This window comes from Amborella trichopoda, chromosome 8 (genome assembly GCF_054954075.1).
Source record: "Amborella trichopoda isolate Santa Cruz 75 chromosome 8, AtrichopodaSantaCruz75HAP2 v2.0, whole genome shotgun sequence".
Lineage (NCBI taxonomy): Eukaryota > Viridiplantae > Streptophyta > Magnoliopsida > Amborellales > Amborellaceae > Amborella > Amborella trichopoda.
Window position 1 is genome coordinate 11579943 of NC_142343.1, and position 22557 is coordinate 11602499.

The 22557-nt window shown below is 35.8% G+C and overlaps 1 protein-coding gene across 7 annotated transcripts; it reads right to left on the bottom strand.

The window, feature by feature from the left end:
• Positions 1–500: 500 nt before the first annotated feature.
• LOC18436002 (arginine biosynthesis protein ArgJ family) lies at positions 501–21446 on the bottom strand. 7 transcript variants are annotated; one of them, XM_088873549.1, is made up of 17 exons: positions 21376–21446; positions 21061–21177; positions 18051–18174; positions 17646–17719; positions 16935–16979; positions 16598–16648; positions 16438–16506; positions 15642–15700; positions 15266–15335; positions 15006–15086; positions 14797–14883; positions 5218–5340; positions 3843–3905; positions 2090–2168; positions 1775–1919; positions 1113–1183; positions 501–868 (listed from the first exon to the last, which is right to left on the bottom strand). In XM_088873549.1, the coding sequence occupies exons 1-17, from the start codon at positions 21433–21435 to the stop codon at positions 786–788; spliced, it is 1401 nt and encodes a 466-aa protein (XP_088729675.1). In that variant the 5' UTR covers positions 21436–21446; the 3' UTR covers positions 501–785. The 7 variants fall into 7 exon arrangements, 4 of the variants coding, with proteins under 4 accessions (XP_088729675.1, XP_088729676.1, XP_088729677.1 ...); XR_016060543.1 differs by lacking the exons at positions 501–868; positions 1113–1183; positions 1775–1919 and adding an exon at positions 4640–4748 and having other exon boundaries at positions 2099–2168; XR_016060545.1 differs by lacking the exons at positions 501–868; positions 1113–1183; positions 1775–1919 and adding an exon at positions 4640–4748 and having other exon boundaries at positions 2099–2168; positions 15252–15335.
• Positions 21447–22557: the final 1111 nt, after the last annotated feature.

The following is a 22557-nucleotide window of genomic DNA, read 5'->3' on the forward strand; positions in this document are numbered from 1 at the left end:
ATCATTTACTTTTGATACATGAAGATGACAATCATCATTAACCCTTAGATTTAAAATTGGATGGTTGAAGACATGCCATTATTTATACATAATGTTCAAAACAAAATTTATGTGTTGTAACGAACTTTTATCTATTTGATTTTACCTCCAATGGATAAAAATTATTGTTATTTCTTTGTATAAAAAATATATGGTCTCATAATATACAATCCTTTTCTTTAACTATGTAGATTGATTTGAATATGAGGATACCTTATTTGCAATTGGACCAAGAGATTTACAGTTTCTTTAATTTGGCTTCTTATCCGGTCTTTCTAGCCACTACAATTCTCAGGCATCGTGATTTCTATGGATGGTGACATAGTTTCGCTTTAATTTTTTTTATTAATTGGTTCTAATTTTGTCAAGCCAGCTCAGTCTTGTTTCCTTTCGAGTAGTACCAATGACACTTGTATATCAGTTTTTGAAAAGTACTGAATTCACTCACATTTCAGAATATATATAATAAAAATAATAATAATTAACTTGGAGAGAGAGTGTTGAGACCATAATACGGCCAACAGTGTTCATACGTAGCTCCAAATGAGCTTGGGTTCTCTCTTTGAGAGAGGGATTTGGACTACAAGACTAAAACTTTCACTTTTGGAACATACACTCCTCTCTCTTGATCTCGATCTCATCTCGAAAACTGCAACAAGGAAGCAGCTGGGAACTCTCTTTCTCTCTGTTCAGAACTTTAACCTGAGAGGCAAAAACAAGTGAAAGTTCTCACAGCTTGGTGCTTATCACGTTGTATACTCTGCATTTATCTTGACATAATCGTAGCTCAAGTCACACCCCCAAGCTTGACCCTTCCCTGGTCCTGAGCCTATACCAACAAAGTAACGAAGGTAAGCAACAAAAGAGAAGAAAAAATCTCTTTTGCCGCCATCGGCAAAATGTTGGATATTTTGACAAGCCACTGACCATTACAGAATACCTATTTCATGACCATCCATAAAGTCAATTAAAGATAAGGCTCTGATACAGATATCATGATGCTGAAACAGGGCCCAAGTATTCACTTTTATGAGCTTCCACGATAATTTGGCTTAGGGGAAATCAAGTGTTACCTACGGATATACAAATTTCAACTGTGCCATGTGTCTCTCCAGCGTGCTTGAGATATGCACTGGCTGCAGTCCTGATTAAAGATTCAACACTCAGAATAGAAGGCATTGAAGTGAAACCAGTTGCATGGTATATAATTTACAACAAAAAAGGGTTCTTTCATAATGTGTCCATTCCCCCAAACGGCTTCATTCAATACATATGATAGGAAAGTAGACTCAAAGCAACTTTCTACCATGTCCAAAGGGAAGCACTAGTCAGTGGTCTGGTCATTTATGTAAAAACAGACATTTTAATCTCTTTTTTTATTTTTCTTCAAAAATATGTAGCAGTTCTGATTAAGCTTTTGTCTGTTTCTTAATGATCAAGTGTTTGTCCTTTCTTTTCATAAATGAAAATTTCAGGATTATTATTTGGTTTGGCACTCAAAAATAAAGGAAAAGAAAATGAGAAAACATCCAACCATTTAAAAGCTAGAAAAATGAAAAGCATGTGAGAATCCCAAACTGAAGGTCATTTTTAAGATCTTTGTGAGAATATTGGGACTGTTTACTTTCATCAAAGACAAAAATTTGGGAAAAACTTTCAAATAATGTTTGGGACTATTTCCAAAGGTTGTAAAGCTAAAACGCGAGTATCACACACAAATGCAGTTTAAGCGAACCTGTCAAATGGCAAAGGTTGACCTCCATCCATAAGCAGAATTCCTCCAAGAGATATGCGAAGTTCATTTGGGATGAAAGGAACCCCTGCATACCCAACAGAACAGGCAATGCGACCCCAGTTTGGGTCTCTGCCATATACTGCAGCCTGTGGAGAAAGAAAGGAAAATCTCTTTCAAGATTCTGGAATAAAACTGTACAGCTCTTTATTTTTGCTATGTTAAGGAAGAAGAATTTTGGAAACTAGTTTTTGAGAAATGGAAATAATTTGTATATGTTTAATTATGTAGTAATGGAAAGCGTGGATGGAGTTCCTTCCTTGGAAAGGGAGGAGGATGCTACGGATCGTGCAATCTTTGCTGCTGCTTCTTCACTATTCGTGCCAGTAACTGTTACCTTTTTATATGGGAAAAATCAAGAGAAACAACAAACAGCACTTTAGTGTAGTTCCAGGTAAAGTCTCGACTATAACAATTAAATGAATGAAATGAAATTGAAGAGTTTGCAACTTTAAATATTATTGGAAAAACATATCAGACACAAACTGTGAGACTAATCAAATGCACAAGACTAATTAACAATTCATGTGTCCTACACTCCATCACATGAAAGCATGTGCTCGACAATTGACGTGCTGAGGCTTAAATTACACATGGAAACCCCCAGTTCCCACAACAGCCTACCAATGTGTTTGTGTATGTGTGCATTAATGTGTAATCACAGCTAAGAGAACGTAAGCAACTACCGTTGCGATGTTTATTTCCCTGACTTGGATCCTATATAATATTTGTTTCATTGTCACCTACCCTCAGCAACTCATTTATGGTGTGTAGGAATGCATGCCCATAGAAAGGGTTAGGAATATTGAACAAGGCTTTGAATACGAAATCATGGGGAAAAAGAAAAAACAGACTAACATGGGGAAATCCATGTAAAAGAGGGGATAATATATTGCATGCATATGATGTGTACTTCAGAAGACACACGGGCAGCCATCCACCATCTATTCAAAAAAATGATATTGGAGATGAGCCCATCTATGGAGACTACAGACTTCTAGAAGAGCTTTGTCCATGCAGTAGTTCATCACCACTTTCCATTTTCTGAACAGAAGGTGGATACACTGCCCTGTACCAACCAATGTACATGCTGTATTTTTTAGGTATTTTCCCATAAGAAGAGTAACGCAAACCTCACGAGAAAGAAAATATTAAAATGGAAACTGCAAAGAGGGAGGAATACAGAACCCAAGATTGAGAAACAATAAGGAAACCATGTTAGATCATGTTTTCAAGACTACTTTCTTCATTAAGAAGAAATAGAGAAAGAAGTAATGAGATGGCAAATCATTCTCTTTTCCAGCTACAAGCAAGTGTTTCAATTTTCTTACTTCTTTTTTACTTTCATCTTTTTGTGGTGTATCTTTGAAACTCTGGATTTCTATGTATTCACATTTTAAGCACATCTGAATAAAAATTCGATTAAATTTTGTCCCTGGGTTTCTTTCTATTATGATTTAGTGCTAATATTCCAAAATTCTTTACTAATGCTTGACTTCTGTAAATCTAATCCTAATGCTTTAATGCCAATGATTATCTATTCTAGCTTGAATAAAGTAATTCATATCCAAAAACAAATTTTGGTAAATTGGGAAGAAAAACAAAACTTTTTATTTATTTATTATTGGAATTGTCAGAAAAATCGGACTACTTTACGCATATTTAGCAATTTTAACAACAGTAGAAATTTTCAACAATCATTACTTTTGCTTTTAATTTACATTTCGTATCATATTTACAGACATGAATGAGCAAGTTCTATAACCATTTAGAAGTCCTTTTTGATGCATCAAATTGTATTAATGACTAAAACAGATTTGGCACTGCAAGGGATCATTCAAGCACATTACAATGGTTCAAAAGAGAAGAAAATTAGTTTCGCTAGTCAGGCTTCAGTTGTACCTGTGTGATTCATGAAATCATGTGAGGAAAGCATGACCTTGAATAACATCAGAAGATATAACTACATCTTCAAAAGTATAATTAAGCAAAACAAATTGCATAACCAGACCTCAACTAGGCATGTCGCGCCTTCACCATCCCATGCTATTGACTTCGCCAGACCTTGCAACACCTACAAAAGGAAATAGGTGTTCGAGAATAGACTGGATAACCCAAAAGACAGTTTACAACAACATGTGAATCAACATACATTGAGAGAGAGAGAGAGAGAGGGAGGGAGGGAGGGAGGACAAGAAAGAGAGAGAGAGAGAGAGAGAGAGAGAGAGAGAGAGAGAAAGAGAGAGGCGGGGGATGATGATACTGGAATATGAATCCTTTTTTCCGTGGGATTGGACTTACAGAAATAAAAGGCTACCAAGCGAAGAGAGATAATGGGAGACTATGATTGATTATAAACTAATCAAGGACTGAGATATTCGTATGCATTACCAAAATGGAAATTTTATGTGTAATTCACTTATTTTACTTCTTTTTGTTATTGTTACAAAATGGTAAATCTGCACCAAAATAGTTACAACATAAGTCCCATTGCCAATATTGGGCTTGTATCGTGTAACAAGAGTTCACTCCTCTAAACTCCTTGGAAACTAAATAGAAGCTAATATTAGTGCTCCACTAGTTCAAAGAGACACCGCTAGAATCTAAATGCCAATCCTTTTCGGTTGTGAGTAGAGTGCCAATGTGTAGTCCCATATATTAAGGTGCACAGGTGAAGCATAAAGCTCCATGTTGTCACATTATTGTTCTGGAAAATATGTACAGCAGTCAATTTTACCATTGAGTTTAAGTTCAACCATGTCTGAAGTTATCCAGATAGTTTCAGTCTTGGAGGAAACCAAAACGAACCTGCTGCTTGGCTCTGGGTAAGTAGGACGCTCTTCAAACATGTAACTTTCAAAAAGAGGGCCTTCCAAGTCAAATTATGGCTCTTTTAGAAGTTATCATAAGTTAAGGCCTGAACATAAGAAATCAGCAAAGAAAGGGTTTGAAATTAAGATAGGAAATGATTACTACACACAAATGGAGTGCCCTCTTTACATGTAAGCACAAATGGATCTACACTGTGTGCACAAAACCGTGTGTCAATTTTCTGCATGAAAATTAGTTCATGTACCATCCCATGCATGGATGCAAAGAAATACATATGGGTATCTCATGCATGGATGCAAACGAACAAATATGGGTATATATAAACACCTAATTCATTTACACATGCTATGACATAGCATATAAGCCACAGAGTATATCCATACACACATGTTCCAATGGAACAGACATACACATAATTGCGTGAAACTTTCACTGTTAAACAAACTATAAGCAGAAAAAACTATTCTCAAGCCGCTACTTCATAATGAGACTCCATCTAGGATTTGTCAAAATTAGACATACAGCCTTTGAGTTTCAGGGGAGAGAAAACTCACTGCATCGACACAAGCTTGAAGTTGTTTGGCCTCATGTCTGTCTAATGAGGAAATTCGTGTAGATCCAGATAATCCACTTGCTAATGCAATAACTGTATCATTTGTACTGGTATCCCCATCGACCTGCAATAATGCTATGCATAATAAATACCAGAATATACCAGGTCCAATGTAACACATAGAACTCAGATGAAAAAACAAGAAAGATTAAGAAACAACGTATCTCACTCAGATGAAAAAAACAGAAAGCTTAAGAAACAACATATCTGATTTAATGTGTGCCAAACCCACAAACAAAGGATTCAGCGTTAAAATTTAGTTTGATCATGCAAATTCATCCATAAAATCCATAGAAAATTTATCTTTTTGGCAAGATTAGCTGGAATTTGAACCTCATATGTTGTGCTGCAGCCTTTATGCCAATATCAGCACACAAAAGCCAAGATCCTCAAATATTCACCACATTATGCCTTGGCATAGAGACATAAACTTCACTAGCTATATATGATGTACGACCAAAGGAACTTGGCTCCTACAAGAGTGTAACATGCATCAAGGGTATACAAAGAAAAGGTTCGAGTACGATTAGGATTTCACATTGAGTTATGATCTAGGAGTTCTAAAGGATTCTAGGCTCCCACAAAGATTAAATCACAGGGCTTTGGGCCGCATGAAGGTTTTCTAATTGGGGTAGAATTGGATAATTTGACGTTAAAATCAAGTAGAACTAGGGTTCGGGTTATGGGAAGGGCTTGGTTAAGTTAGGGTAAGGTTTAGGATAAGGTTCAAGGTTTAAAAAGTGGTTAAAATTAATCTTGCTGGTCCTGCTAAAATTATAGAATATATATATATATATATATATATATATATATATATATATATATATATATATATATACGACAATTAAACCCAAGTTATGCTATACAGCATAGCACAAGGAAAGAAAATAACACAAAACAAACATAAGAGTATTTATAACAATTACATAACATAAAACACTTACATGAATAGCTCTTGGACAAACAAATGGAAGCTTGACACACCACTAGAGCTCACTCTCAGCGCAGACTCACACTTACAGAACACTCACTCTAACAGAACACTTGGAGCAAACTTAGAAATGACTCTTAGGGGCTGTTTGGGTACTTGAAAATCCATTACGGTGAAATGGATTTTTGGAAAATCCTCCATTCAAGCGTTTGGGTAATTAGCGAACAAATGGGAAATGGAAACAGATTACCCGTTATTGTCCCAAAAGCATGAATTCTATTTTCCACTCAAAAGGGTAAGAAATGTATTACGGGCTACAACGGATAATCTTGTGCCCCAACGGACCCGCCAGAGAGTATTCACTTGCTCTATAATAGTGCTTTTGATGTCCAACACCCAAACCTCTTTATTGTTCTCTCTCACTTTCTCCCCATCTCTCACTTTATGGATACATATAAATATAGATATTTCTCCCCATCTCTTCACGTCCAATCAAAACTTCAAACAGGTGCTCCAAAATGAAGCTCTTTCTCCCCCCCTCTCTATAGTTTATGCATACATATAACATATATTTATCACTTTTTAGTCACTCTTTGCACTTGTAATCAAAACCTCATACATGTGTCACAAAATGAAGCCGATACAACCCTTTAAGATATGTGCTTTAATTTAATATAAAAATATGCTTGTGAAATACATAATTTTGAGTTGAAATATTAGCAAAAGGGTAAAATATTAAGTAGTTAAAAAATAATGTGTATTATGATAAATTTCTTAAAATCATATAATAAAAAAGCATTCCACAATTGAACAATATTTTTATTTTAAAATTTTATTTTAAAATAATATTAATATTAATTTTTAGCTTTTTTTATAATTATAATTGAATAAAAGTTATAAAAATATTATTAATATAGCTCCCTCTTCTCTCTATTGCTCAAAACTTCTTCACTTGTTTTGGTTGCGGTTGACATTCTAGTTATGCCCTATGTGGTGATGATAGTTTATAGGCAAGTGCATCTATTTGATTTGAATGATCTAGTGTTTGTGCCTAACAGGCCTTGGAAAGAGATTGGGAAGATGGTGTTGCTATTCATTTTTTCCATTCACAAAGTTCAAGTCATCCACATCAAATTTGTGTTGATTAGTATTGCCATAGAACATTAATAAATGTCTCGGTCTTGGTAGATTTTTTTTAAGGTAACTATTGACATCATGATATAAATTGAGGATGTGTTCGGTAGTTTTAATTTCAATTGATATTTTGTCACAAAAAAGCATCTAGCCAAAATTCACGCAATATTTTCAAGCCAACATGACGATAATGCATTTCCCAGATTCCTTTTGTATGTAGCCAAACAGTAACAATGTATTTCCTAGGTTGTACCCAGATACTACCCAAACAACAACAATTCATTTTCAGAAAATGTATTACGCTAGTAATGTACTACAGTAGTAATATATTTCATAGATAATATATTTCCAGGTCCTTAGACTCTAAAAACACTCTGAACAACTGATACCCAGCCTTCTGTCAAAGGTTCCTTTATAGACTTTCACATTCGGACTTCAACACCTCTTAAGTCTGTGTCGGTGGACTTCAAAATGTTTTAAGTCCGCACAGTTGTCGGTGGAAAGTAAATATTCCTGGGACACGTGTCTTGGATGATGTGGAGTCGGGCCGTCCCTTTTTCTTTATTAAAGTAGATACTTTTTAGCTAGATACTGATGGAAGAATCCCATAGCAGTCATCACCATTCAGATCGGCCATATCTACTTCTTCTTCTTCTTTTACTGAAGAGGAAGACATGTTATCTGTTTCGTCTTCTTCTAATGCGCTGAGTAGCTATTTTTTAAGCTCTGCTTAGAACAATTTAGGATTTTTCTTTTGTATTGTTTTAACATAATCCATTATCTCATTAGGAGACTCCATTTTAATAATAGGATCATATTTTTTGATACATTTAAGGACCAAGTTTTGATGAGTGGGGTCGTCTCATGTTTATCCCACCACCTGATATAGACTTCCCTCTGTAATTCAAGGATATAGTCCCATCTTTCTATATCTTCATAGGCTATATAAGTCCACCTCATAATCCATGGAATCTCATATAATGAAATAAAATGAATATGGAGGTTACTTTTAGGGGCATTTCTATTGTAATCAAATAATCTTTTCTGGGATTCTTGTAACTCAGTAGGAAGGATATCTGAATTGGATCCCTTTACTAGAAACCAGTTTTTGAACTAGTTAGGGAAATCCTCTAAGATTTCAGTCTGAATTGTATAAACCAACTATGACCTGCCGTTGGATTGTGGTATGAAAATATCATATCCCATGCTTTGATATAATCATAATAATGATAAGATTTTATCTTGAGGCTCTTATCTTTAAGATATCTTGGTTTTACGGGATCAAATCCCGTATTTTATCTTAAAGGCTCTTATCTTTAAGAGATAATATTCAGTATTTACATTTTTGAAAATACTAGAATATTGTTGTTATTCCTGTAATTATGGGTTATGCTGACTGACCAGTTTCGGTCAATATTGCCTCGAAATAATTTCTGCATTTATCTCCCATTTTAGGGTGCATATGATATTTTAGATAAATTGTTGCTATTTCTGCTTGCATTTTAGCCATATGATCATCCTCTATTATTATCATAGGGATAATGGATGTTTCTAGAAATGGTGTCATTTGAGGAGTCTGAGAGTATGGACTTTGAGTCCTGATAGGTAGGGGTGATACTTCAATTTGACTTTGCGGTGTCCTTATTAAGGATGAGGATGGCGATGCTTTTGTTAGGGCCTTTGTACTCTAAATTAGAGCCAAAGCTTTCTGATTCCTTTTGTCCCTGCAGAAATTCTCGAGTCAAAAAGGCAAGCAAGGAACTTTGATCACCATTAATATGTTCCATCTTAAAATCAAATGATGAAAGAATAGCATGCCATCTGGCAAAGATTTGTTTAGAAAACAAATTCTTAACATCTTTTTCCAAAATATCTTTTGCAGCTTTACAATCTGATTTTATAAGAAATAGTTGATTGATTAGATCACTTTCAAATTTGGTGGTATAGTGTACCAAGGCTAAAATTTCTTTTGTCATTGTTGAATACTTTTGTTGTGCTGGTTTCCAAACACCAAAAGTGTATCATACCAACTGTTCTTTATTTGAATTTTTTGTTCAAGCCATGTTATCGAACAAAATAATTATAACCAATATCTGCAATCCTTAGGTAGACAGACAACAAGGATTGAAAACCTCCTTAATAAGGAAAATATTACAAAAAAGAAAAAAAAAAAAAAAGGCAAAAGAACTAGTAATGTTCAAGCCTCCCCCCAATATAAACAAAGATATTAAACTGCATCCTGTCAGAAAAGAAAATAATGAGTTTATAGATGAGCTGGTAGGTAGATTAGCCAAGTTGGACCTTTCAAAGGACCCAACCACTTCGGGACAAAACAAAGACCAAGTTAATACTCTCCAGGAGGATGACCATAGTTATTCAGAAGAAGAACTAAACCATTTAGAACAAATTTTTAGTAGTTCTGAAATGCAGGATTTCGGGATAAATAAGGTTTCTTATAGAAGAAAGACAACCCCGACGGCTCCTACAAAGATGTATTACACTAGGCCAACCCCGGTAGACCTTCAAATTGAAGAAGACGATATAGATAAACTAGCCCAATATGACAGTAGGTCTATTGTGGAATAGAATGTTGATGGAATGTCTGAATATCTAATAACCTATCTGATGAAGCATATGATAATGTATGCTACAGCTTCAAAACAAAATGGCAATAAAGACTTTGACATTGCCAGAGCTATAGCCTGTGGTTTTATAGGCCAATTAAGAGGTTGGTGGGATTTCTGTTAGAAGACAATGATAAAAACCAAATTATAGAAGCTAAGAGAAAATATAGTGTATGGGTTGAAACCAGTCCAAAGGTTAAAAGGAGGCCCCAATAGAAGAGGAAGATGAGGTTAATACCTTAATCTATACTATCACCCTACATTTTGTATGGGTTACGCTGACTGACCCAGTTTCGATCAGTATTGCCTCAAAATAATTTCTGCATTTATCTCCCATATTAGGGTGCATATGATTTTTTAGATAAATAGCTGCTATTTCTGCTGGCATTTTAGCCATATGCTCATCCTCTATTATTATTATAGGGATAATGGATTTCTAGAAATGATGTCCTTTGAGGAGTCTGAGAGCAGTGTATCAAAAAGCACTAGGTGGGTCCTACGCGGCTTGGGGGGTCTAGGCCGCCTAGCGCCTAGGAGGGCGCCCAGAACCTGGGCGGCTGCCCAGTTGAAAAAAAAAGTAAAAATCCCAATATACCATATTCCAAGTTGAAAAAAAAAAAAAAAAACAAATAGAAGTGGAGGAGAATTTTGATAATCCATATTGTTAAAACAGTAAACAGTAAAACCATACAAGTGTAGGATATAAAAATCAACACTCAACACAACAGAAATTTAGAAAATATACAGTCTAACAAAAGTCAACACTCATGACTCAACACAACAGTCAACAGACTCAACACTCAGCAGTCAGCACCAAGAGGCAAGAGTTTTCAGTCATCATCATCATCATCAGAAGGAATATCAATAGGGCAAGCCTCATCACATGCATCAGAGTCGAGGTCATCATCATCAGAGTCATGTCCCTCTTCAATATAATGCTCGTCCTCCTTTGTTTCTTCTGAATCTGCCTCTTCCTCCTCCTCTTCTTCTACCTTCCTCTTACTAGTATGTGCAGTCTGTGCAGATGAGGGCCTAGGAGTTTTGGCTGCTCTACCGTTTTTTTGTGCTTCTATGAACTCAAATAATGTATAATTTCCTCCTTGGTAGCCTCAAGAACATTTTTACACGAGCAACATCCCCCGTAATACCGGCAAGGTGTTTTTTAAACCGCTAAATGCCTCCATTAGTATCATTTCCACAATAATTACATTTAATACGATTTTTATCACTTGGATTCAGGTTATAACCATACTACCAACCCGGATCACCACTACGACTAAAAACTGAAGAAGATACTTCCATAGAACAAGGCTTATTTTCATCTTTTTTGGGTTCTTCTTCAAAATTCAAAAGATGTCTAATCTCATCTTGAACTGCTTCAGAAACCTTTGTACAAGAAGCAACATTATCTCTAACACCAGCAATGTGCTTTTTAAATCGGCTAATACCCCCATTGATATCTTTTTCACAAATATTACACCTTATACAATTTTTATCATTTGGTTTTGGGTTGTACCCATACTTCCAACCCGGATCACTTTTTCTAGGAGTAGCAAAAATAGATTTATGACAAGGATTTTGTTCTTGTTTTTGTTTTCTATAACTTAAAAATTGCTCAATCTCCTCCTTGATAGCTTCAAGAACATTTTTACAAAGGGCAACATCCACCTTAATACCGACAAGATGTTTCTTAAACCAGTTTATGCCTCTTTTTGTATCTTTTTCATAAAAATTGCATCTAACGTAATTTTTGTCATTGGATTCAGATGGTATTCATATTTCCAAACCGGATCTCCACTACGACTAACTCCTGAAGAAGACATCTCAAAATAAAACAAGCAATCTAAAATATGCACTAACTTTGGTTGCTTAAACTCCAAACTTTGAGAAACATTTCGATGATTCGATCCAATGAAATGTAGTTGTTTGGAGGTTTATGTTACTCTAAAAGGGGTTCTGGTGGTTTAGGGTTCAAATGAACCCAAAAGCCATCATTCTTAACTTCTATATCTTTGAAAAAAATGAAAAAAAAAAAAAGTTTTCTGCCTCTGGGCGGGGCACAGGTTTTGGGCACCTAGGCAAATTCCGTACCGCCTAAGCGGCCGCCCAAGGAAGAGCGCCGAGTTTGACCGCCTAGGCCTAGGCGATGTGCCCAGGCCTTCTGGACCGCCTAGGCACTGGGCGGTCTGTTTTTTTTAACGATGTCTGAGAGTATGGACTTTGTCCTGATAGGTTGGGGTGATATTTCAATCTGACTTTGCGGTATCCTTATTAAGGACGAGGATGGAGATGCTTTTGTTTGCGGCTTTACAATCTGTTTTTATAAGAAATTGTTGATTGATTAGATCACTTTCAAATTTGGTGATACAATGTACCAAGGCTAAAATTTCTTTTTTTCACTATTGAATACTTTTCTTGTGCTGGTTTTCAAACACCAAAAGTGTATCTTACCAACTATTCTTTATTTTGAGTTTTTTGTTTAAACCATTTATCGAACAAAATAATTATACTAACCTATATCTGCAATCCTTAGGTAGACAGACAACTAGGATTGAAAACCTCCTTAATAAGGAAAACATTAAAAAAGAAAAGGCAAAAGAATCAGTAATGTTCAAGCCTCCCCCCCAGTATAAACAAAGATACTTTTAAACTGCATCCTTTCAAAAAAGAAAATAATGAGTTTATAGATGAGCTGGTGGGTAGATTAGCCAAGTTATACCATTCAAAGGACCCAACCACTTCGAGAAAAAATAAGGACCAAGTTAATACTCTCCAGTAGAATGACCACATTTAATTTATTAGAAGAAGAATAAAATCATTTAGAGCAAATTTTTTGTAGTTCTGAAATGCAGGATTTCAGGATACATTGGATTTCTTATGAAAGAAAGACAACCCTGACGGCTCCTACAAAGATGTATTACACTAGGCCAACCCCAGTAGCCCTTCAAATTGAAGAAGACTATATAGATAAACTAGCCCAATATGACAATAGGTCTATTGTGGAATGGAATGTTGACGGAAAGTCTGAATATTAGATAATCAATCTGATGAGGCATATGATAATGTATGCTACAGCTACAAAACAAAATGGCAATAAAGACTTTGACATTGCCAGAGCTATAGTCTGTGGTTTTACAGGCGAATTAAGAGGTTGGTGGGACTTCTGTATAAAAGACAATGATAAAAACCAAATTATAAAAGCTAAGAGAAAATATAGTGTGTGGGTTGAAACCAGTCCAAGGGTTAAACAAGAGGCCCCAATAGAAGAGGAAGATGTGGTTAATACCTTAATCTATACATCACCCAACATTTTGCATGGGTTATGCTGACTAACCCAGTTTCTGTCAGTATTGCCTCAAAATAATTTCTGCATTTATCTCCCATATTAGGATGCATATGATCTTTTAGATAAATTGCTTCTATTTTTGTTGGCATTTAGCCATATGATCATCCTCTATTATTATCATAAGGATAATGGATGTTTCTAGAAATGATGTCCTTTGAGGAGTCTGAGAGTATGGACTTTAAGTCCTGATCGGTTGGGGTGTATGTTGTTCGTGGACAACAAAGTTTTAATCTATGAGACCCGAAGTGGCACAAATTTAGAACTTTGGAGAGATGCTCTAAAATCTAAAGGTTTTAAAATTAGTCAAACTAAGACAGTATATGGAATGCAATTTTATGTAGAGACGAGGAAAGTAGTTAAGATTGACGGGCCAAGAAAGTCGATAATTCAGAAAAATAGAAAGATTGAGGAAGATGTTGTACATAGAATTAAAGCTGGGTGGGCGAGGTGGAGATGTGCAACTAGAATTTTATGTGATCACCACATCTATCAATGAAGCTGACTATATATATATTGGATGCACTTAAAAAATCCATTGGAAAAGGTAGTTTTAATGTTTAAAAACCCTTTGATTGATCATCTCGACATCGAGATGTATGACCATAAAAAATAAAAAGATTTTAAGTCTAAAAAGTAGTGCATTTTACAACATATTATCTACACCGTCCATTTTCAAGATTTTCATATGTTTATAAATCTAATTGATTTTAACCATTTTTGAAATTTAAAAATTTTATAATTAGATATAAAAATAGATTTTGAGATAATCCTAAGAACATTTTACATCAAAATTATATACCATGATAAAATTTGAATGTGCACCTTACCTCTACAGCTCAGGATGCATCTGTATGCCAAGTGCACCCATATATTAATATATAGTATTTTAATAATTGAGTTGGATCAGATCTACTTGTACCCAAACCCGATCTTAGAGACTTACTTTGCATTATGGGGTGGAATGTTGGGCTGTCAAGATACAACATACCCATAAGAAGAGTGTAGCGGAGTTGAGGATATTGAAATGGATGAGTGGTAAAACAAGAAGAGATAGAACTCAAAATGAATACATTCGAGAGAAGTTAGGTGTGGCTCCAAATGTTGATACTTGATAAGATAGGAGAAAGTAGACTTAGGTGGGTTTGCCATGTGCAGCGTAGACCCATTACAACACCTGTTAGGAGGTGCGAGTTGGTTTAAGTGAAAGACTAAAAAAAAGAAAAAAGTAGGGCCAAAAGGGCATGGTTGAAATTAGTGAGAAAAGAAATGGCGACTTATGGCTTCATTGAGGGTATAGCCCTTGATAGAGCATAATAGCGAACTAAGATTCGTGCAGCCGACCACAAATAGTTGGAAAAATGCTTTGATGATGATCTTGGTTCCTTAATATTTTTATTTTGCATAATAAATAACTAATTTCCATAAGCTAAACAACACTAAGCACTTCGAATCATACTTCTGAAAAAGTGATGCAATTATACTCACAGTAATTTGATTGAAACTCCGGTCAACTGCAATCTGTACAATTTTTCTCCACACATCAGGCTCAACCAGTGCATCAGTTGTTAGGACCTGGAGTTGTAAAGCGCAATTAAATGATAAGTTAATACTTTATCCACGAAGTAATCATGGATGCATGTCACTATAACTATATAAAACGTTCACAAGAAAGAAGACAACAAAGGAAAGCATACACCAAGCAAGGTTGCCATATTTGGATGGATCATGCCAGAGCCTTTAGCCATCCCCCCGACTTTTATACGGGCCCCTGCGATCTATTTAGAGACACAAGACCAGAAGAAATAAGAAAAACACTAGAATAAGATCCTTCAAAATAACTCTTAAATCAAAACAATTCCTAAACATCCTACTTAATAGATGCCTCTAATCTATTAAGTAACAAAAATTACTTAAACCAAAATGATAGTAACAAAAATTACAGGAACTTGATGACCTCAGTCTCAACGGCCACACTCTTGCTCACAAGATCAGTTGTTGTAATGGCTACAGCAGCAGAATCTGCCCTGCGCAAACATAAAACACTTTGAAGCAGAAGATATTTTTGTGTGTGAAGAGAGAGGGCAGGGCGGGGGGGAGGGGGGGAGAGAGACCATAAACACCAAGAACTTTGATATGTAGTCCTATCTATGTTAACTAAGCTAAGTTCATACTCTCACAAAAATCGTGAACCTGGAAAATGACCATTACTCATAAACCAAGACAGAATACTAAAAGCACTATTCAATGATTTTTGTCAATTGAGATGAGACAAACTACAAATAAATCCCTAAAATGTTAATGGAAGTACACAAGAAAAGACATGCATATACCCTTCGATTGTTGATGACAGCAAACTAGTTAGCTTTGGAAGTGACTTTAAAAGAGCCTCCTGCACACAGATTTGGACAGAAGGTTCAAAATATGTCTAGTGAACAATAAAACATCAGTTAATTAAAGATACAACAATAACGTGCAATTTTAATATATATATATATATACATATATATATATATATATAGGAAAAAGCTGGGATTAGCCCACTGGCGCATACAAACATATGAACCCAACGACCAGGATTGAATTTGGGCCGATCTGACTATTATAGATGTCTGCCAGTGTTTGAATTTTATTTATTTTTCTACAAATCCAAATCACTTGAAATTTTAGGCTCGTGTTTATAAAAAATAGGTGAATCTTTGAAAAATATCAAAAAAATATTTTACATGAAATAAATTGACCAAAATACCCCCGAAAAGTTTTAGGAGGTATTTTTGTCATTTTATTTTTCGAGAATAATTTTTTTATACTTTTATTAGGTGCGCTTTGATGAGAAGAATACACACCTAAAATTTCAAGTGATTTAAATTTGTAAAAAATAAAATAAAATTCAAGCACTACCGGACATCCGTGATCATCAGATCAGCCCAGATTCAATCTGGGCCGTTGGGCTTATATGTTCATATGAGCTAGTGGACTAATCCCAGCTTTTTCCATATATATATATATATATATAGATAGATAGAGAGAGAGAGAGAGAAAGAGAGAGATAATGCTTGTTGCCACACCATTATTGGAATCTATGGGCATGGTTTGACTACATACAGTATAGGGTAAATCCTGATTTACCTTCTTTATTCTTTGGCCAATGACACCAGTGGATTCTACTAATATTGCTTCTGGTTGAATCTGAAGAAGCTGTAACAAGCAATAATGACAAAGTCACAAAGGCTGTGAAGTCTATTTCGTGCAAGTAAGATGAAGCATAAAAGAAACATTGCACACTCACCTTGGCCAAGGCAGCTGCACATTCTATTACATCCTGGTAACCTGCATCACCCTGGATTATGTAGGAAACATTACATCATCTTAGCAACCAATATCACTTTAAATGATTTAAAAAAAACAACATCAAGTTGAGGTAAAAAGTTATTATGATGTGCATATCAACTTGCCATCCTTTAATTGAAAAAGATGCAGATAAACATCCAAGGCAGATCACTATTTTTTCTTTCTTTTGGCACAAGTATGCAAATTTCTAAGAAATGACAGACCTAACTGCTGCATAAGGAGAAAACAAGGAACTCAATTTCAAAATATGTGGCATGCAGATATCAAAAGCTTACCGTTGCAGCATTTGCCTGGCCAGCATTTATTAGAACTGCACGTGCCTGAAATAACTAGCGGTCTCAAAACCTTTTCCACATGTAGTAAACCGACAAGATAAACTTTATAAACAGATACAACAACTACCAAGCATCACAGATCCAATTTGCTATTGTCATATGGAAAAAGTTCATATAAGTGTGAGGCTCTAAACAATCAAATTAGGGCGCACCTTAAAAATTTCACTAGAAGAGGTTGTTTTGATGCCCAAATATCCTAAAATTGATCTTGACCTCAAGATGCATGGACATGAGAAAAAAAATGGATTTCAAATTTTGGAAATAGTGCAACTTGTAATGCATTTTTGGACTGTCAATTTTCAAGATTTTCAAGTTTACATAGATCTGCTCGATCTACACTATTTTTTAAGCTTTAAATTTTATAATTAGAGATGAAAATATATTTTCAGGCTATCCCAAAATTTTCCAGTTTTGAAACCACATTTCTTGACACTATTTGAAGGTGCGCTTTACTTTGATTGTTTATAGCCTTGGCTTTATACAAACCGCACCCTTGTCATATTGAAGAAAACAAAGACACATCAGCAGACCCCATGAATTTTGATTTAAAGAAAGAAAGCACATGAAGAAGTAAACCATTCTCTATGATCCAGTTTACAAACATTTCAAACAACTTCTCGGAGATGAGCCTATTTTAAAGTGTCAACATACTGCTGAAAAGTTGTCTAAGATGTGCCTGCAATAGAGTACTGGAGCAGCAGCCACAATGTTTGTAGTAAATGATCCTGATGAAGAAGCAAGAGAAACAGACTTCTTTTATAATGTATCCATCATAAGCATGAATATAATACTGTTTATATGTTTTTTTTGGTGGCAACAAGGTAAACCACCATAGTCCAATGGACAGACTGGCCACTGAAATGATCCATGGCAAGAGAGAGAGAGAATCCCACTCTCCTTCCATCTACGCCAACCGTGTTTCAGTAGGTGGTATGGACTCAAGTGGTGATGATTCTTTCATAGTCCATTGGATTATGGTATTACTTTCCCTTAGGGCATATTAGCAAAGTTGTCATGCTATTTCCTTCATTTAAGTTTAACGAAAAGACCACTCACCTGCTGCAACAGCATCCACATCGCATGTTACAAGAGCCAGATCAGGTTTCTCACCCTTTGCACGCAGTCCACCATACATGCCGGCTGCTCTGAATCCTTTTGGAGCAGTAACACCACCAAGGACCTATTCTTTTCATAATCTTTCAGTCACAGACAAATGCAGCAATAACAAGCCACAACTCTCAATAATGAAGAACAATTTTAATGTCCATTTTACAAGCATTCTGCTTGTCTGCGACTATGGACAATCAGCATTATTGTGCCTTTTAAAGAACTATATTTTAGTGCAATGGACTATGCAATACCAAGGTTGATTGGGGTTGTGTAGGATCAAATGATGGACATTAATAGACAAAGATTTGGACCCACCATTAGGGTTATGTCCCATCAGATGGATACCACCACTCTCTCCACCATCCATCATTTCATTGGGTGTTAATTTCTTCAGTGGTTATGGTTTTCCAAAGTATAATTGGACTTCAATATACTTCTCCAGTGAATCTTTTCTTTTGACTGCTTGCAATTGCACCGAACAGCAAAGAATAATCGAATTGAATAAAAAGTTCAAAATCATGCATGATAAGTGATCATTTTGATAAAAGTTCTTCGAATTATTAAACAATCCACTCAACAACAATATTTTAAGATCAATTATAAATCCATAGTTGTTGGAGGCAGGAGCGGGTTCGGAGATGGATTGGTTCGGGGAACGCCGAACCGCCATAGGATGGAATCTCTATGGGGTTAGGATCAGCACCCATACATTCAACAACTTAAAGAGCTAGATCCTAACATAATTGTGAGCGAGATCCCATGTCGCTGGGATAGAGGTTTTGACTTGGAGGGATCTGAGCTCTACTATACATAAAACGAGATAAATTAATAGTATATGATAAAATTGGGATCCAACCAATGACCGCTCAATCCATTATGACACACTTTAGCTTATTACCAATGCCATAGCTATCGTACTCCAATTTACTACAATAACATAATTTAATAATATCATAAACGGACTTACTATGATATTAAATTGTAGTTTTTTAACACAATAGTTCCATAGTTCTAGTTTACCACGATGTGATATTCACTAAAGTTTAACATATGCTAAAGAAATAAATTTATAATACCAAGGAGAGGACTAGTAGTTCAATTAATAGTATAGCTCCTCTCCTTGAAGAGATCCTACAGGCATGTACGCTGAGATCCATTTTATAGGGAGAGAGATCCTTATTTCTCTAAACCCAGCTCCCTCTAATATCCCTTATAGGAACCGTGGGATCGAGTTCCTAAGTTGGGACCGTGGCCTTGCTCCCAAGGTTCCTGCAACTATGCATCAATCCCTTTCTTTACAACTCAATGCAATGTGGACTTTTGCATGTTCTTTTATTCTTTTTGTGTTTTCTATCAAACAAATCACACTTCTTTTCCTTGTAGAGGAGAAGATCAACAACGGGGAATTTTATTTGTTGTTGAACTTCAAGGCATGGGTCATCTATGGAGGTTGTAAGGGTTCTTTCAAGGATTCAAAATGGACCGCCAACGCCTAGGCGCCCAAGTAAACACTGCACGCTCAAGCCTCGGTGGCCAGTTCTAAGCAGATGTACCTAGGCAAGCGCCCAGGGCCGCGGGCAGTTATCGAAAAAGGGGGTCATTTTGACCCCCAAGATAGTATAACTACATTATGGGGGCTATTTTTAAACCCCCAAAGTTATAAAAAAAAAAAAGAAAAAAAAAAAAAGAAAAAAAAGAAAAAAAAAAAAGAAAACCTCAATCTCTTTGTTGTACCTATTTCTGATATCAAAAGTATTTTCTGAGAATTTAAAGTATTTTCTGTGGCTCAAAAAACTTCCCTATCAAACTAGTACTCTTACAAAGCCTATTAGGCTTTTAAATGTTTTGTATGGTTTGAAACTTTGAATTTTAAAATGTTGAACAAACATGTGATATGTCACATGTTTGTATATAAAATTGTGTATTACAATATTTTCAAATATAATAAATTACAAAATTGACACAAATATATGTATATATGTGGCGTTTGGACAGCAAAAATATGTATATATCTTAAAACTTTCTACTACAGAACACCCGAGGTTGTGGGCGCTGGGAGCTAGCCCGGCCACTTAGGGCCGTCTACCATTTTTTGAAACCTTGGGTTCTTTTGAGAACTTCATATGAAATTATTGGTAAACCCAAGACCGACACTTTCTAAGTACCGTTTCACAATCCATTTTCCTTTTTCAGTCTGATGCATACATAAGCTTGTGTTATAAGGTATTTTGCTTTAGACAAGAGATAATGCTGAAAGCCATAAAAGGTCCCTACACAAAATATGGCTCAGAAAATTTGATGGAAAGTTTCTAACTGATGATTAGAAATTTATGGAATTATTTTATGCTATCACAATAGTGAAATTTGTAGCACTAAAACAAAGTGCCAGGTGATAAAAAATTGCTAATATTAGAACACACCGAAGAAATGGTTGGAGTTTTATATTTTTAAAGAAAAGTTGTTTGGTTGCAAGAATTAAGACTAACCAACACAAGAAAAAGTAAGAAGCTCAAGACAATCAGCACTATATACTCTTAATCCCGAGATAAAAAATAGCATCATCATCATCATCCAAGCCTTATCCCAATTGATTTGAACCAGCTATATGCATCTTGTTGCTTCATTCTTCTCTATCAAGGGTCAATACGATCGATAATATAGGTTCAAGATTGATAAGCAGCGGCAAAATTTCATGCTGGCTGCCTACTTAATGCAACCCACTTCCTTTACCCAGGCTTGGAACGGGTTATGGTTAAGTTTAAGGTTCTCACCCTACTTCCTTTACCCAGGCTTGCAACGGGTTATGGTTAAGTTTAAGGTTCTCACCCTTCTTAGACCGATAAAAAGTAACAATGGGATGAGAAATAAGAGAATAACTAGTTTCTAAGGTAATCCCTTATCAACAGATAGAGAAAAAGAACATCGAAAAGACTAAGATGGAAAAGCATTAACTTGCCTGTTCCCATGGTCCTTCAGGAAGAAGAATGGGAGCTTTAGGAATATAGTTTGAAGCTGCTTCGGAGCTTGCACATACAACAAATGATCTTGAAGAAAGCCTAGAACTAACCCTGACCTGCAAAGAAAGCACCCAAAACCCAATTGAATCTATAACATTCGAATAACCCAGAAACAAACCAAACTTTTTTAGGGTTCCTGCAAAAAAGACTAGGTTGTCACCAAAATAAACAACAGAGGAAACTCTAATGGTGTTTCCGGAAGAAAAAAAAAACAGAAAGGACTAGTTTCTGATTTCTTTATCAAGGAAGTTAACCTTTGCGTGCTGTAATTCTGGAATTTTGATTGAGAAGTTCAGCTGAAAGGCAAGAGCCATTGCAATGCAACAGGGAGAGGGGGATCTAGAGAGAGAGAAAAATTAAAGATGTTCTGATCAGATGATACAAGCTTAAGATGTTGCCACAGAGAGAGAACACTCAAGATGCTTTGATTGTGTGTGTATGAGAGAGAGAGATTGTGTGTATGTGTGTGTAAGAGAGAGAGAGAGTTCACTATAAGATGTCTTGATTCAGAACATATAAGCTAGGTAGAGAGAAAGGGAGAGAGAGAGAGAGTTCACTATAAGATGTCTTGATTCAGAACATATAAGCTAGGTAGAGAGAGAGATGCTAGAGTGGAGAAGTGAGAGAATGCATCATGGCAGTAGCTTTTCACTGTGATTGAAAAGGGAGTAGTGGTTGTTTGAGTGCTTTGCAAAGTAATGCAGGAATAGATTTGTGATTAGAGAATAAGCTTCAGAGAACAAAACTGCGATATCATACTCTTGGGGTTATTATTCCTTTGCTCTCTGTCGATTCTTTCCGTCTCACTATTTTTCTGTGCTTTTGCTTGTTTTGTTTCTCTGCCGACTCTTCAAAGGGTGTGTAGGATCCATATCATAGCGACACGAGGAATAGTATCACCGTCCAGTAATGCATCCAACGGTGATGGAGATTACCCGGCTGCCCCTAACTTGGGTTCTTGGTAAGGTTTGGGCAAAGGGTGGGAATTAGGTCGGAGCCATTCTTTGGATCCTCTTGACTTGACCCACCGGGTCTAGGTCCGGCTTGGATCCTATAGCATTAGGTTAGGTCTGGCTCGAGGTCAACCCAACCCAACCTAACTCAAATAGATTAGTACATATTATGGATAGGGAAAGTATCTCCATCCGGTTATTTTTAGTTTTAATTTCTTGACTAACCTAAGGTTTTAAAAAGTATTTTCTAACCTCATGGTGGTCACTTTAAACTTATTTTTTAACCTAAATAAATGTAAACCCAATCATTTTTCTCCTCACTTCATTTTTCTCCTCACTTATATACTTTAAACTTCTCTTTTTCTCTTTTCTTTGATCTCTCACTCTCTCTCTCCTCCTATATTTCTCCAAACACCTATCTGTCCTCTCAAAAACCTTTCACCTCCATGAAGCCCATATCTCTCTCTCTCTCTCTAGAAGTTT

Bases quoted from the DNA above. Each gene is read 5' to 3' on its own strand.
- LOC18436002 (XM_088873549.1), bottom strand. From the start codon at position 21,435: ATGGCTCTTGCCTTTCAGCTGAACTTCTCAATCAAAATTCCAGAATTA. The intron at 16,507-16,597 runs GTGAGTGTGCAA...TGCTTGTTACAG, and splicing joins GTGCAGCTGCCTTGGCCAAG to CTTCTTCAGATTCAACCAGA. The intron at 15,336-15,641 runs GTATATGCATGT...ATGTTTGCGCAG, and splicing joins CTGTCATCAACAATCGAAGG to GGCAGATTCTGCTGCTGTAG.